Raw genomic sequence first — 16,072 nt, 5'->3', positions numbered from 1 at the left:
GAAGGAATGATGTCAAATGGTGTATTGACTCAAGAATTTATCATTCATTTACCCTTTAAAAAGTAACAGAAGTTGTTCCGACATTTTTTTCATTTATTCCTTCTATTTATATTCCGTCCAAAGATTTAAAGACCTACCATGTCTAGGAGCATTCCCAGCAGCTTCCCAACCATTTTCCCTACATTTTTTTTTTCCTAAAACAAAAAACCTCACAGCAGCTTCCCTTCATTTTTCCCTATATCATTAAAATATTATTATTATTATTTTTTTACTTTTACTTTAATTAAAAGTAGGAAATATAAGATAAAGTAAGAAAGAGATAATATATTTTTTACCTTTACTTTAATTAAAAGTAGGAAATATAAGATAAAGTAAGAGAGAGATAATATACTTTTTACCTTTACTTTAATTAAAAGTAGGAAAGAAAAGATAAAGTATGATAGAGATAATATATTTTGTGAATAAACAAACGAATGTGATTCACAGAGAACAAAAAAATATAGGGAAGCTGCTGTAGGAGGCTTTTTGTGATTTTCTTGAAATTTTTCTTAAAATTTAGGAAACATGACTCTTATAGGGAAACTGCTGTGAATGCTCAAGCCCTTCAGCACTCGTCACGTGTCCCTCATAATACCGTATCATTCATCTATTCTTGCCACATCATCATATCACTTTTTTTTTTTTTTTTAAAAAAAAAGAAACAAAAGAAAAAAAGAAACAAGAAATAATAATAAATAAATAAAAGAAGTAGAGAGAAATAGACAAAAAAAATTTACAAACCGGCTTGTAGGAAATTTCATTCAATCTGCATATAAGAGTGATATATGTCTTTTAAGCATGTGAGAAGCGCATGCTCTTTTATTAATGCTATTAAAAAAACACGTGAGAAATACATGCTATTATAACATGTGCTTCTCACATGTCAAATGACACATGTCACTCTTATATGTGGATTATAAAAAATTTCTGTCCAAAAGAAATGGTCACCAACTCTTTTATTATTATTTTTTACTTTTTTTTTTTGTAATCTATATATATATATATATATATATATATATATATATATATATATATATATATAAAATGATATGCTACGTGGCAAGAATTGATGAATGATTTAGGGTTCATTTCGGTTTGTGATTTAAAAAAGTACGATTTAAAATAACTATTTTAAAATATGCGATTTGAAAAAGTGATTTTTAAAAAATGCAGCTTAGCCTTTAAAATTCAGCGTTTTCAAAAAATTATCATCTTACCTGCGATTTGAAAAAGCAGATTTTCTGCGTTTTTAAATCGCAATTTTTAAAAATACAGTTCCTAAGCGATTTATGTTATGCAATTTGGTTTAAAATCGCACTTATTATCTACAAAATTCCAATCTCAAATACGCCAAATACATGGTGTGCCGTTAACTTTTAGACGTAATATAGACAAAAGGAATGGGAAACACACGAGGGCCACTTATATCACTTTTTAAAACCAATGTTGTTGTTTGATAAACGTGCACCATACAAGGACCAAACAGAAACCTTTTTTCTTTCTTTTTCTTTTCTTTTCTTTTCTTTTCTTTTTTTTTTTTTTTTTTTTTTTTTGTTTTTTGTGAATTAGATTTATTATTATTATTCGTTTGTACATTGTCATTCAACCATCGCTAAAATCATATTATATTAGCATATGCCAAAAGAACTAGACCATTGGCCTACTTGGTAGAACTCTAACATAAGTTTCAATTAATTAAATTTTATTCAAACCAATTTGAAATGTTTTCGGTTAGCAAGTATTTTCAACAGAAAAACCATTTATTTTTTTATTTTTTAAAAATATATATATTTTTCGGTGTTTTGACTCATATAAAAAACGAGCAATGGTAAAAATCAGCCGATGACTTCTAGCGATGGTCTATGTTATATTTTAATTGTCTCAAAACAGTTATTAATGATCAACTTGCCACCTTTATTTTATTTTATTATTATTTTTTTGATACCATCAACTTGCCACTTGATTACTAGCTACTGCCGTAAGGTTGCTTAGAATGCTTTTTAAAATTATATGTGAATCTATGTTATATTTTAATGAAGAAAATGAAAATTCTTTTAAATTTGAAAAACAATGAAATTTAAATTGATGGAATTTCAATCCCATTAATTTAAATTTTATTGTTTGGATGAATATGCCCACAAAATAAAAAAATAAAATAAAAATTAAGTAGTTTGACCATATTATAGCAAATCGTATGGGGGCAAAATGAAGAGCAATAGTACTGTGAAAATAGTAATATTAACAGAATTCGCAAAATAAAACCTCCCCATGGAATTTAAACTCAAGATTTGGATGCTTAAAAATCCTAAGTTCAAAGTGAAAATTTGGAATATTTTCTTGGTAATCCAAGGAAAACAAACATTGACAGCTCCCAATCATAACTTCAAATAAGATCATACTTCAAAATCCCTAACCCAAGCACAACGTTAAATATTGTAATACAAGCCATCTTCCTAGTTTGTGGCACTACAGGTTTGAAATGAAACAAGATTCATAAAGTGCCACTCAGTTAGGAGACAGTTGAAATAGACACAACCCTGTTAGGGACACAGATAAAATAGTCTTAACGTTTAAGCCTTTTGGTAGGCACAAGAAAAAAGAAAAAACTCTGTTCCCTTGTCTTATTTGGTCCCCTTGATCCCTTGCTTTCACAAAACTCCATGCCACCAGCAGAGTCGTAGATTCACCTTATTAAAGCTTCAAACAATGCTGCCATTCTTCCTTTCCCCCCCCCCCCCCTTTTCCAATAGCTGAAGGCTTTGACATGCAAAACCAGACATCTGCAAGCAACAAGCAATATGAAGTCAGAAGCTTTGCATAATGAATGTACTCCGCATACAGCAAAACCACAATCTTTGCATAAAGTATCCTTTAATTTATCACAAAACCCAAGAAAATAGCGAGAAAGTGAAGGACAATGGCGTATTTTGGGAGTAAATTAAGATATAATTAGCTACCACTTTTAGGCATTGGAAGTTGAATATTTTCCCTTCTTCTGTTGTTAGTGTGACTCCTCAGGTTGATGGTGGAATTTCCCAGTGCCTTGGAAGGGGGCCAATATCGTATATAATCTCTCTATGGCAAGACCAGACAAGCTTTATTGCTTCTGGGGTCCCAATTCCAGCGCCCCTAGGGTCTCCAGCTGGTCCAAACCTGTCACACAATTGTTTATGATAAATTTAAGCACATATTCTTCTCGTGATGGAAAAAGACTTATGAATTTTCTACCAACCAATGATTCTGAGGAGCTCCAGTTGTTCTTGCTCTTAATCCAGCGTAAGTTGTTCCATTTACTGTATTTCCAATAACTTCCTGCATATTGATTTATAACACAGATAAGCTAAACTGAGACGATGTATCTGAAATCATCTTCTTCTTTTTTGATAATTAATCGAAATTAAAAAAAAACAAGGGCGCAACCCCAATTCCCCTAGAAAATCATCATCTAGGGGAGCACCTTTTTTTTTTTTTTTTTTGAAAAGATTCCAGAAGACTGCACAAATAAGGTTGGAGATTATAAGGTTGAGTACCCATATTAAGGGACCATACATTTAGACAGAAGTTAAGGTATGTCATCATGTCCAAACACCAGCCTCTTCGTCCTTAACAAAAGGAGAAAAAGGATCTGGAAATGATATATTCATTAAACAGGCTGAGCTCATACACAACAATGAGCTGTTAGTACATAAAGCAACACAAAGGCCAAAGGTTGGGTGTTTAGGCCAGCCACAACAGTGAAGCTTCTTAGCCATCAAGGATTCAAACAACTTTAAATCCATCAACATTTCATGAGACTGGAGATTGCTTGGTGATAATATTTTGAGTATTATTACTTACTTTATATTAAATATATCCCAATAAAGACAAACATGACAAACAATAAGGTAATCCAAATTTTGGGACACACTGAAGTAGAGCGTGTTAAAAATTCTTCATAGCTGAAAATTTAGCGTGCGCACACACACGAACACACAGAGAGAGAGAGAGAGAGAGAGAGAGAGAGAGAGAATCTTGCCTGGAGGAACAGGGTATCATTTGATACAACAGCAGCTGTTAAATGGGCGTGCATCCTCTCCAGAGCATCCAATACCAGTGGGAGTTGATCTCTCTTATAGTCAGTAATAATCTAGGCGCAATACAAAACATAACTAACATTTAGTCAATATTAATCAATGAGTAAACACAAAGACACCAGCAACATTTAGCTTCCGGCTATTAAAATTCAATCCTGTCTAAATAATGATAAATAATTTTCTTTCTTTCTTTTTTTTTTTTTTAAAAAAAAGGATCGACTTTTTCGTTTGTCTCTCTCTCTCTCACAAAAGGCATGTGCACACACGAGCAGATGTGCATATACAAGCATGGAAACTGGGCATACCCCAGAAAAGTAACAGCATTCTCATTTCCCAAAATTGTTTGGTGAGCTTTTTCTTTTCCCACAACTTTTAGACACCTAGAATAACTTCAAGGATATAAAAGACTCTTTTTAGCTTCAAGGCACACATTAACAGCTCAGAAACACTAATCATAATCATCCGAAGATGAACCATTAAAATGAAGACAAAGTTTGAACTCAAAATCTCTACTTTAATAGCATGTTAAATCATCAATTGCCATAAAAGCTTAAGCTGATAATAAATCAAAAAATAATAATAATAAAATTATGTAATTAATATTCCGATATAATGCGTCACAATAGCCAGTCTGCCTAGTTCAAAATCGCACAATCCCTTTCAGTTTGTATGCCAACTAGTAATATAGGGAAAACTACACTTAAACCCCCAATGTTTCACCGCTTTTTCAATCTTGCCTCCAAATTGAAAAAAATTGCAATGCACCACAACCAAGTTTTAAGAAAGTCCGTCCTTTTTGACAAAAATAGACCCACATGCGACACACGTGGGATTTTTAGAGCAATTCTTCCTAAAATATCCCTTTAAAAAATCATTTTTAAAAAATTAAAAAAAACGACTAAAAAAAAAATATATTTGGGGGGTGGCCATTCGGCCAGCCTGGGGGTGGCAAACCACCCCCATGCTTGTATATGCACATTAAATACGCATTTCATATGAAATAAATTGGGAGATAGGAAACCTACCTACATTCTGAAACTAAATTCCCACAAAAGTTGCTTTTAACAACTGAAAAGAGAGTTTAATACTACTAGGGATATGATAATCCCAATTCAAGACACAGCCCCAAAATTTTTCTATCCAGGGGCCTCAAGTTCTGTCCAAGTTGAGATTTTTAACAACTAATATTTTGAATAGCCAATGATATCAGTTTACTCAGGATACCAGCATGCCCTCGCCAAATAATTCCAACTAAAAGTGCAGAATGAAATTTGGTAATACACTATAAAAAAAAAGTGTCAGTAATGTCTTTCTCTTCTTTACCTGGAATGGTCCAAAAATTTCTCTTGTTACAAGCTCATAATTGTTGTCCTTCATAATTTCTTCAAGTGGGACATAAACAGCTGTCGGTTTTAAAGCACCATATATGGGTGGAATGGAATGGTTCTTTAAAGGTTCACCCCCAAAGAGTAGTTTTGAACCTGGTATCTGAAGCAGTTTATTCACGTGTTCAAGCATGGCTGCAGTTGTAAACTGCCACAACAACAGAGAAAAGCAAAGTTAACAATCTGCAATTGACTGAATTTTAAGACAACATGGACGGTGATCCTAGTGGAGACTACTCAGTGAGGTAAGTGTGAGCATGATAGATACACAAAATTTGAATAGTTTTACTTGGGTGTAGGATGAAATGGATAATACTGTAAGGACTAAACTAACTCCATAGATCCATGGGTCAACCAAGAATGCCATACTTCAGTGGCCCATAAGCGTGCAAAGATATCTAGGTTGACTAGGTGTTCCGATCAAATCAGCCAACATCGGTCAAATCATTGAAGGGTTCAGCACTTGAGCCTAAGCCCCTGCTTAACCAGTTCAGCAAAGCCACTTTTGAGATATAATCCATTATCCAATAACCCATGTTTCCCTACACATTATGCATATTTTTATGGGGGAACCCATTAAATTGACTTCATCAAGGACTTCAACTTTACGATCTAAAAATTCTATCCGTTCAAATACTTCAATTCCACAATGTCACTTTTAAACTCTTCTAGGATGGTAGTAGGAATGCTAGTTATTTGATGATCCATGAGTGGTATTATGTTGATTATACAAAATAATATAATTAAAATAGCAGCATCCCATACTTACAGTAAGGACAGGACCAATAGTTAAATCTGCCAACTTCCTCCTCTCAGCAAGATCTTTTATCTTGGATACAAGTGAAGTTCTAGACCAGTTCTGCACAAGGGTAGCAATAAGATTTTCAAGATTAATGAATGGAAACAGGTCGGCAGCAATTACAATGCCCAATTCACAATATTGTGACTACGAGAAAATCTATGCGGATAACATAAAACACCACATGATCCAAGGTAGATACACTAGAGGTTATCTTCTTAGTCTTGACAATAAAAATTCCTAGGAAGTGTCAAATGCAAGCAACTAACCTCATGCATGAATACTATTGATTGTGCAGAGCACTTCTGACCACTGCATGCATATGCATCCTGGTCACAGACCCATGCCACATAATCCTCCTGCCACTCAAAAACCCGCAAGACATAAATCAACAAAACCAATAAATTTACTCATTGAGAACTGCTAATTTAAAGTTCAATTTTTTCATAAGAAACCTCCTGAACATCAGGCCCAAGAATTTTCCAGTCAAATCCTGCATCTTCCAACTTAATTCGACCTTTAAGGTCAACAGTCAATTTTTCTGCCACTTTTGAGCTACCAGTAAATAGGGTCATTCGTGGATTTGCCTGCAAAGTAATAAAAGAATGAAATTTAATTTTATAAACAATATAAGAAAATGTATATGTAGATGCACACATAAGAATCGTAAGGTGAGAGCTATTCCTGTCATAAAATAACTGAAAAGAGTTCGATATTGGCTGCTGAATCACTTTTTCATAAGCACAAGGCATTTTATTTAGTGATAACTATACCTTTTCCAAATACAAAAAATTTCTTGGACCATAATCACTATAACTATTATTGGCTGCCATGACCAAGCATATACAGCATATCCTCGTACCAACATGTAACCACTTCCATTGCTACCATCAATACCAACACCTCTTTATCTTTTATTTTTTATTTATTTGCCCTATATGGTTCATTACCAACAGTATCATCAAACCCACTCCACATCCAGTGAAAGAAACAGGAACTCTACACCCCTTGGTTGCCGCCACCACACTTCCGTCATGTAGGTTACCATCTAACCAAAGGATAACGTGCAGATCATAAGTTGACATTCTGACTCTGTTATCATTTTTGCACTGCTAGAGACGAGCAGATCACTGGCGTTATGGTAAAACAGTTGAGAGAAAATACAGAAAATGAGAAGACGGTATGTTCCAGGAGAAATGAACATACCAAATCAATAACCAATCCAAACAAACTTAGAAGAGCAAGTTGGGGAGGGGCCTTAGGGGGGTGTAGAATAAAATAAAAAAGAAAAGAACTAAAAAAATCTGTAAGCTACCAAATATAATAAAATATTCAAAAGATCCTCATTGACATGTTGAATACACTAGAAGTTCCAAAACTTGATCACCCAAGAATCACTGAAGCAAGCGATTGCAGATATTTGAGTATGAGGCTCTGATATTAAGAATTAGAAAAGAAAATCTATCATATCAGGAAAACCAACCTCCAATAGTAGCTTATTCATTGTCCTCCCATCAGAATTTATAAAGTCAACATCATCCACAGGTAACCCACAATAATGAAGTAGTCGCATCATTTGCTCCATCACAATGCTCACCTACACAACATTATCAGTCACTATTTTAAAATATGCACAGTACATCTAAGAAACATATAAGCAACATAGAATAGTAAAATGCACAAGAAAGAGATGCCAATATTCAAAAGGATAATTTACAAAAAAAAATAAAAAAATTCTTTCAAAGCACTGTGGACATTATTCCATCGAGTAATGTTAAAAGCCCCTCTTGTATCTCTCCAAACATGATGCGGCTTTTAAAATCGGCAGTTGATTATAATTCAATAGTGATCTATCACAAATCAAAATAGTGATTTTAAAAGGCAAATCAAGTTTGGAGGGACGTAAGGAGGACTTCTAGCATTACTCTATTCCACCAACTTCTGAAACCACAAATTCAAGTGAAAATCCAACTCTTGGATTAGCACATCATCATTACTCTCTCTCTCTCTCTCCCTCCCTCCCTCCCATAGACATCCATAAATGTTCTTTATCTAACAAGTTGTATGATTAAACCACAAATTCCAGTGAAAATCCTACTCTTGGATTAGCACATCATCATTACTCTTCCCTCCCTCCCTCCCTCATAGACATCCATAAATGTTCTTTATCTAACAAGTTGTATGATTCTTTCCTTAATTGCACTAATGTGTTAACTAGGGCATCACCAAAAATAAATTGATAGCATTTGTTTGAATTAATTAGTATGATATCAGAGAATTAGAAACTTCCCACCAACCATAATATATAAAAAGAACCTTTACAGGCATACCTTGCTATCAACTTTAAGAATCGGTTTGTTTCCCATATAAAGTGCGCCCATCAACTGAAGTACAGGAATCTCCAGGGGAAAATTGAAAGGAGCAATAATTGCGACCTGCACAGACAGTCTTTTAGATTAGCAAAAAATGAAGAAACTGTATACATTATTTATAATCTAATATTCTTGAAAAAAAAAAAAGGATCCCTAGAACATCCAAATTTCAGATAGAAAATTATAAAGAAACAGTTTGTGTATCCATGTTGACATAGAGACGACATTGTATTTCAGAAAATGAAACTCAAATCCTCATCAAGATGACAAGATAGCATGCAGAGTTATAAATTAAAATATATATATATATATATATATATAGGAGCCCCAAGATTAGTCATCAATTATAAGCCCCTCAACAAAGTCTTGGAATGGATCAGGATCCAAACCCTAATAAGAGAGACCTAATCAATAGGTTAAGCGGATTTGTGATCTTCTCTAAGTTCGACATGAAGAGTGGATTTTGGCAAATCCAAAATCCACCACCAGAACTATATATATATATATATATAAATGAAAATAAAAAGCTACACCACCAGAAAAAGCATCTACCTCATTGAGATTTATGTCATTGTATATTCAAGATCCATCAGTTTTTCTTTATTTCTGCTGTACACCGGGTGCTTAGTTGAAAAATTAGACCTTTTTTTTTTGAAAGCACAAGCAAATGGGTATCTACTATGAAGTATTATCAGATTCACTTACTATACAGGATAACATCACGTCTCCATTTCAAATAGCCAGTTCATAGTGCATCGTATTGCCTCAGATCTAAGGAAATTAATGAAGAGCTCCAAAAAACATAAAAAGATTCTAGTAACATGTCTTAATTATACTGTTAAGACTCATTTAACAGAGTTCCCTCTGTTCTCTTCCAATCGCTTCATCCATCATTGATTGATGGGTGGACAAGCTACTGCAAATCGAGTGAATTTCTCAAATATGCCCTTCATTAATAATAGAGTAATGATAGAAACTACATTTTTATCCCACAATGTTAACATGGTTGTCTCAACCAACCCTCGGATCAGTCACCTTTTTTTTAAAAAAAAAATAAAAATTTATGTGTTGGTTAGGATTGCCACATTACCATTGCGAGATAGTTGGGAGATAAAATGTGGTATATAACATTACTCTTAATAATTTGATTGCCCCGTGTTTAAATGATTTTTGCAAAACAATTGATGAAGGTCTTCATAATATAGTTTCTATTAGTATCATTCATGTTTAGAAGGAACAACTTACAGGACCATAAGGCCAACGAAAACCATGACTTTGCTGTCCGAGATGATTTCCAGGTACTCCAAAAGACCTTGCAAGGAAACGAACCTACCAAATTTGTCAATAGAAATTGTAAAGAACTTCTTCAGCAACTTTACTGGAGAAACTATAGCAGAAAATGGCACAGTTTATTACAGAAAGATTTGAAAGCACAATTATGTCTATGGTATTTCTTCCATTACAGAAGCTGGTCATAAATGCAGCATAACATAGGAGTAATTAGATCATTATTGTATCTATTTGGATGAGAAGACCAATCGAAAGATTGTCAGTTACAGGTTATTGACACGAAAGAAGCCCTTTCCCTCTACAACACTCAAATGATTTCATTTTGATGTACCTGATCACCAGAGAAATTCTCTAGAAATTTTTGTGTAACAACAACTTCACCAAGAGCCTGCTGGTAACTCTTTGGAGCAACTCTTTGTATTAACCTAGTGAAGAAATCGGAAACCTGAAAGTCATATGAATCAAAAAATATGTGATAGTAATGATCCAATCCTTTAAGAACAAAAAAAAACTAAAAATAATATATTTGACATCTCATAATCTTAATAGAGTTACATAATTCAAAAAAGTGACAAAATAAAAAATAAGAAGGAAAAAGGAAAATAAATCATTATCTTTTGCTTACAATACAATACCTTTGGGAGGGAAAGCATGTGGGCTGCCTTTGCAGATATGTCTCCAAACAAAAGATACCTGCAAAAGATGCCTTGTGATTAAGGTCCTCTTTTAAGAAAACATATATTAAATAATCATGATATCATGGGCGATGCTATCTCTGATAGAAATTAATAAGCAACAGGAAGAAAAAAGGAGAGAGAGAGAGAGAGGATGAGAAACGCAAACCTCTCTGGCTCTTTAAATGGATTGTGTAGACCATGTTTCGGACACTTGGACAAGCTCTCTATAAATGGCTAAGCAATTCAACAATTGTGGAAAAAAAATGGATTTAGATGCAAATAGGCAGACACAAGCAAGCATTTAAAAGTTTAAAATTATTGTATTCATGAGAGAAGGAAACTGGAAAGATGACATGTTGAAACACAAGTACCTAAGTTTAAAATTTAGAAAACATACCCGAATGCCTATTTCATCTACCTCAGCAACTTTAATAAATGGCTCTCCATTTAAAGGATCCAAAAGCGTATTCCAACTTGAAGATCCTTTCCATTTACCCTGCACTAAAGGTGGAGACATTCTACGTTCAAAATACTTGGTCATGTGGGTCTATGCTGAAGACAAGTTCAGAGCCGACCTTGAATCCAGTAACTAAGATATGATGAACAAAACTCAATTATTGTAGCGGCCTTGACTTTAACTTCGGCTCAACATGGTTAAGAAGTAGATGCAAGGGCCTTTTTTTTTCTTTGGGGGTGGGTCGGGGGAGAATAATTGATTGATACTTCATACACTTTACCTTTAATTTGAAGGGGTAAAAAAAAAAAAAATTCAACATCCTGCTTATTAGTAACACATGCTGCTAAAGTTGCAGTACCTACCCAAGTTATGAACTTCGGCGGGTTGAGAACCTGATATTTCTTCAACATCTACGGTAGCAAAGGGTATAGAATGAACAGATCTGACAGAGAAATTGAAAAGGTAAAGTTTTATTAGGGGAACCATTATAAGTAATACATACAAGGGGAGAAGTAAATCAACTTTAGATATTTGGCACAAATATCATGATTCTACAATCAAACCCTCCATATTATTAGCACATCTTTTCAAATATTACAAAAGAGTCCAAGGAAGAATCATCAAGTACATATCCCTAATATTATCCTTAGAAATTCAATAGGTGTTTCGAGGATTTGGAGAGGTCCTTGGATGATATTTTAGCTTCTTCTTTTTTCATACTTTGTATCTTTGGCCAGTGGCTTTTGCGTCCCCTTTGTCGCTTAGTTTTAGCGATTTCCTCGTTTTTTTTCACTTTCTAGTTAAGTGCTTTCTCTTGTATACTTCTGGTGTACTTAAAGGCACCTTATGCTTTTAATAAGACAAGTTTATTACTTATCAAAAAAAAGAAATTCATTAGGAGTATGTATGCATGACAGCTTTATCTAATAGATTGGCTTGAAAATAGTAGAGGCAGAAGAGCTCTTCCAAAGCTGTCTTTTATTCTGACTCCAAATGCAATCCATTTACAGACAGTAAGTATATGCAGAACTTCTAACCACCTCAACAAACATAATCATATTCCAACTTAACCATCCAATTTTCGGTCTACAATCTTGAATCCAAAATAAGGTACTCAGACAACGCATGACAATGAAATTTAATTTTTCTATCTGGCAATATTAACAATAGAAGATGATTTCATATTTTTTTTTTTGATAAGTAAGAAGAAAATTTTAATAGAAGAGCGAAAAACGCAATCAAGTATACAGGGGGTATACAAGAGAGACAATTAAGAAGAAGAAGAAGAAAGCAATACAAGGAAATCGTTATAACTAATCTCTAGAGGTGCTAAATACGCAGCCGTCCAGGAGTACAAAGAATGAAGAAAAAAGGAAGTGAGCTCCTCTATGGTTCTTTCTCTGTCCTCAAACTGTCTATCGTTGCGTTCCGTCCACAAGCACCACAGAAGATGATTTCATATTTTATATTCAAATAATAAATTAGATGGATTATGCAAAAACGTGACCACCAAAAAAGTTCCTATGAATAGCTTCAATGTAAATTTCTAAACAATCGATTGGGTACACAGAATGCATTCAGCTTGTTGGATTAGCACAACATAGAGAGTTGAAACAGCACAGACCAAACCGGACCCACTTACAAAGACCACTGAGGTTGCAGAAATTATCAACAAGCCAATCCTGCTACTTTGAAAAATGCCTCATACCAACTATTAGGGATCTGCTACAACAGTCAGTCTATGACAAAGCATTTTAACGTAGTGCATTCTTCTAGATTACAACATATTAACCTCAACCATCACATGAGCGACCAGACACACGCATCTCTGACTGAAACCTATAAGCATAGAAATGAATGCAGAACCCATGACTTCACAGCAGCAACGTGCAAAAATCAAGCAAAAAAAAAAACCCAACGCTCTGAAATGACAAATAATTTTCAAAAGCAACACAGAGCCAGCATATACCCTTCATTTCCACCAAACCCACAAACTGAAAGGCGGTAGCTTTTGGCAGAAAACACACTAAAATAGTAAAATACCTTACGAGATTGAAAGAACCGAACCAGCTGACAACCTTCTGGGGAGCTCCGGCCCTTGTTCCTCTACAGACCAGAAACCTATTCATGGTGTGTGATAGTTCACTGAATGGACTGGATTTGTCTCAGTTTCAGTCGATTATATAAGATTGCATCTTCCTGTTACCTAGAAAATCGGAAGCATGCTTATCAACACGTGGAAACAGTCAGTTCAGGGCTGCCCTTTGCCACGTCATATCCAAATAATGCCCCTGTAAAATCGAATTCTGAGAGAGTTTTCCCATGTGCACAGGACCTCTTGTTGTCAATACTCTCTCGTTGATGATCCTATATAAATGTTAATCTTCCATCATAATCTGCAATTGGCTGTGGCGGGCCCAGGGTTGCCGAGCTTTTATTTGTTCGGAGTAGGTAGATGTAATTCAATCGGTCAATCCGTTATTGTAGACCGAACTAATGAATAGTAATGAACGGATAAGATTTGTCCGTGTTTTTTTTTAAAAAGTTAGAATTTGGGGAGTTTCTACTAATCCGGCGGACGTGGATGGGGATCCATTATACATCATAGACCTTGGTTTCATGGTGGTGTTTGACTATAAGGATTTTGATATTAGGCAAGTCTGTGTGGCACTGAGTCACTGACCACGCAGCCGAGCGTGGTATAAGTGGGCTACTGGGTGGGTTTTTGACGAATTGGGCTTTTAATATTTGCTGCTGGGTAAAGCCCATTTCTAAGGGGCTTAAACTTCCCTTGAGGCCCAAAATAATGCTAATGCATTCGCCTTTCTAATTCAGACCAAAACAATAAAAAGAAATGTCATATTTGACATTTCCAACAACAATTCTTCAATTTCTTTGCAAGTTGAGACTTGAGAATCTCCACCAATTTGAACAATGCCAAAGTTACCCCTCTCTCTCTCTCTCTCTCTAAAATAGTGTATATGTTGCTATACGATGTGTTACCATATCATTTATAATTTTAAATGATTTAGCACCACGTATACATTAAATGCACAAAAATAGGGTGTATATGATAAAGATTGTTGAGGTTTTTTTTTTTTTTTTTTTTTTTTTTTTTTATAGTAATAGTAAAAAGATTATTAATGTAATATAAAATAGAAATATCTTTGGATATCTTTGGTAAGGCCATTTAAGCTATTACCTTTAATTATATATAAAAAATAAATTAAAAAAAGAAAAAAAGAAAAAGAAGCTATTACCTTTGAAGTGACTAATAAGCTTAAAGTTCAACAATAGTCTCCTCTCATTTATGGAGGAGACTCAGGGTTCAACCCACTAGCGTACGTATAAGATTTTTCAATATTAGAGAATCTTCAATCATTGACCAAAAAAATTAATAATAATTATATTCAGAAAGACTTCTTTTATTTTATTTGTCGTATATATGAGAGACAAAATCCAACCTTGGTGGTATCAATACCATCAAATACAACATATTCCCTTGTAGAATTGTCAAGAAACTATTATTTTATAAGAAGAAAGCTAGTAATTTTATCTGTAATTGCATACTTAATAATAAAGTTTGTGTTTTCATTTTGGATTTTCTCTTCAATTTCAATATTTCCTAACAATAATATAAAAGAGCTCAAATGAAAATTACCCGTCCGAGTTTTCATGTCAAATCCAAATACATGAAATACATATTTGTATATGAAATTAATATCGACACCAGTTGACAATTGAGAGTTTGCATATATCACATATTATCTTACAAATTATTAAACTTAAAAATGCAAATAAAACAATATCTAGTGGGAAGCTCTTGTCAAAATTGACATTTCCTAAATTAAAAAAAAATAAAAATAAAAAAATAAAAATCCAGATACGGTGCACATCCAATTACTTATTTGTTCCTTTCATTTCCAAGCTAAGATGTACGCATTGACTTGGATTTATTATTTTTATTCTTAATCCACAGCTTTGCATTACGCCAATTTGAAATTCTTAATTAATTTTTCCCGTTGAATACAACGACCAGTTTGTGGAAATAGGCTGTACTTGCAATTCAGAATGTGTATTTGTAAACAAATAATTTGGGACCGAGTATTCATAAGCTCCTTTGTAATTCATTTATTTTATGTAGGCTAATTATCTTTTCAATAGTCGAGAGATACAACCTAACTTGAATACCATTTGTAATGATTCGAATAAAACGCTAGCAACATGTTAAATTGCAAATAGAGCTTCGTAGAATTGCTTATAAAGCCTAGTCGACGCCTAGTAATAAACTAATGTGAGACTTAGTACGTATAAGTTATTTTATAATCTATTTTTGAATCCACACACTCTATATGAATGTAGGACTGGAGTGTTACACTATATATTATTACTAATTCAGAAAGATTGATTTTTTTTTTTTTTTTTTGAACATGACTACCTAATTTTGAGTTGATATATATTGTTTGCGTTTCAATTAATATATAGTGCAACAATTTACTTCCAACAACACAATATTGTCCGCTTTTGGCTCATCTAAACTATACTTTCCGAGAAGCCACCCATCACTGGTACTATTCTTAACTGCGGAGTTCTAATAGATTCATAGTCATCATGATTTTAAAACGCAATGTGTCAAGAATGATGCGAATATATATATAAGCATATCTCCATGCTCGTACCCAGAAAATGTGGGACGTCAAATCTGGCTAGTAACTTTAGCAAGTGACTTGAAAGAAAGCATTGACTATGTATAACTCTTTTACAATTTACTGGTTTGTGTTAGCATGTGATTGAAACTGTGATAGCTACTAAAAAAAATATTTTTTACACCATTCAATCACATACCGATAACACGTGTGTCAACAAGTTATAAATGAATTGTAGGTCTAACATTTTTGTGTATGAAATTCATTAGGAAGAACCGAGAGTTATAGAAATTGTTAGTTGAAGATTGATTGAGCAGCATGCATGCAAGTTCTT

At 33.8% G+C, this 16,072-nt stretch overlaps 1 protein-coding gene across 2 annotated transcripts; it reads right to left on the bottom strand.

Annotated features, from left to right (window-relative positions):
* Nucleotides 1–2,400: 2,400 nt before the first annotated feature.
* On the bottom strand, nt 2,401–13,309 carry LOC133875842 (probable aldehyde dehydrogenase). Of its 2 annotated transcripts, none has more exons than XM_062314084.1 (17): nt 13,136–13,309; nt 11,455–11,534; nt 11,033–11,136; nt 10,802–10,869; nt 10,594–10,651; nt 10,290–10,403; nt 9,914–9,997; nt 8,627–8,731; nt 7,780–7,893; nt 6,752–6,883; nt 6,566–6,655; nt 6,267–6,356; nt 5,436–5,645; nt 4,055–4,165; nt 3,272–3,351; nt 2,997–3,192; nt 2,401–2,819 (listed from the first exon to the last, which is right to left on the bottom strand). In XM_062314084.1, the coding sequence occupies exons 1-16, from the start codon at nt 13,219–13,221 to the stop codon at nt 3,054–3,056; spliced, it is 1,665 nt and encodes a 554-aa protein (XP_062170068.1). In that variant the 5' UTR covers nt 13,222–13,309; the 3' UTR covers nt 2,401–2,819; nt 2,997–3,053. The 2 variants fall into 2 exon arrangements, with proteins under 2 accessions (XP_062170068.1, XP_062170069.1); XM_062314085.1 differs by having other exon boundaries at nt 11,033–11,131; nt 13,136–13,285.
* Between the last annotated feature and the right edge of the window lie 2,763 nt (nt 13,310–16,072).

The sequence above is a fragment of the Alnus glutinosa genome, chromosome 8 (assembly GCF_958979055.1).
Source record: "Alnus glutinosa chromosome 8, dhAlnGlut1.1, whole genome shotgun sequence".
NCBI lineage: Eukaryota > Viridiplantae > Streptophyta > Magnoliopsida > Fagales > Betulaceae > Alnus > Alnus glutinosa.
This window is presented reverse-complemented; position numbering and strand designations above follow the sequence as displayed.

Excerpts from the sequence above, each read along its gene's own strand:
- LOC133875842 (XM_062314084.1), bottom strand. The coding sequence starts at position 13,221 with ATGAATAGGTTTCTGGTCTGTAGAGGAACAAGGGCCGGAGCTCCCCAG. Across the intron at positions 9,998-10,289 it reads AGAATTTCTCTGGTGATCAG|GTTCGTTTCCTTGCAAGGTC; the intron begins GTACATCAAAAT and ends CAAATTTGGTAG. Across the intron at positions 6,357-6,565 it reads CAATAGTATTCATGCATGAG|AACTGGTCTAGAACTTCACT; the intron begins GTTAGTTGCTTG and ends ACCCTTGTGCAG.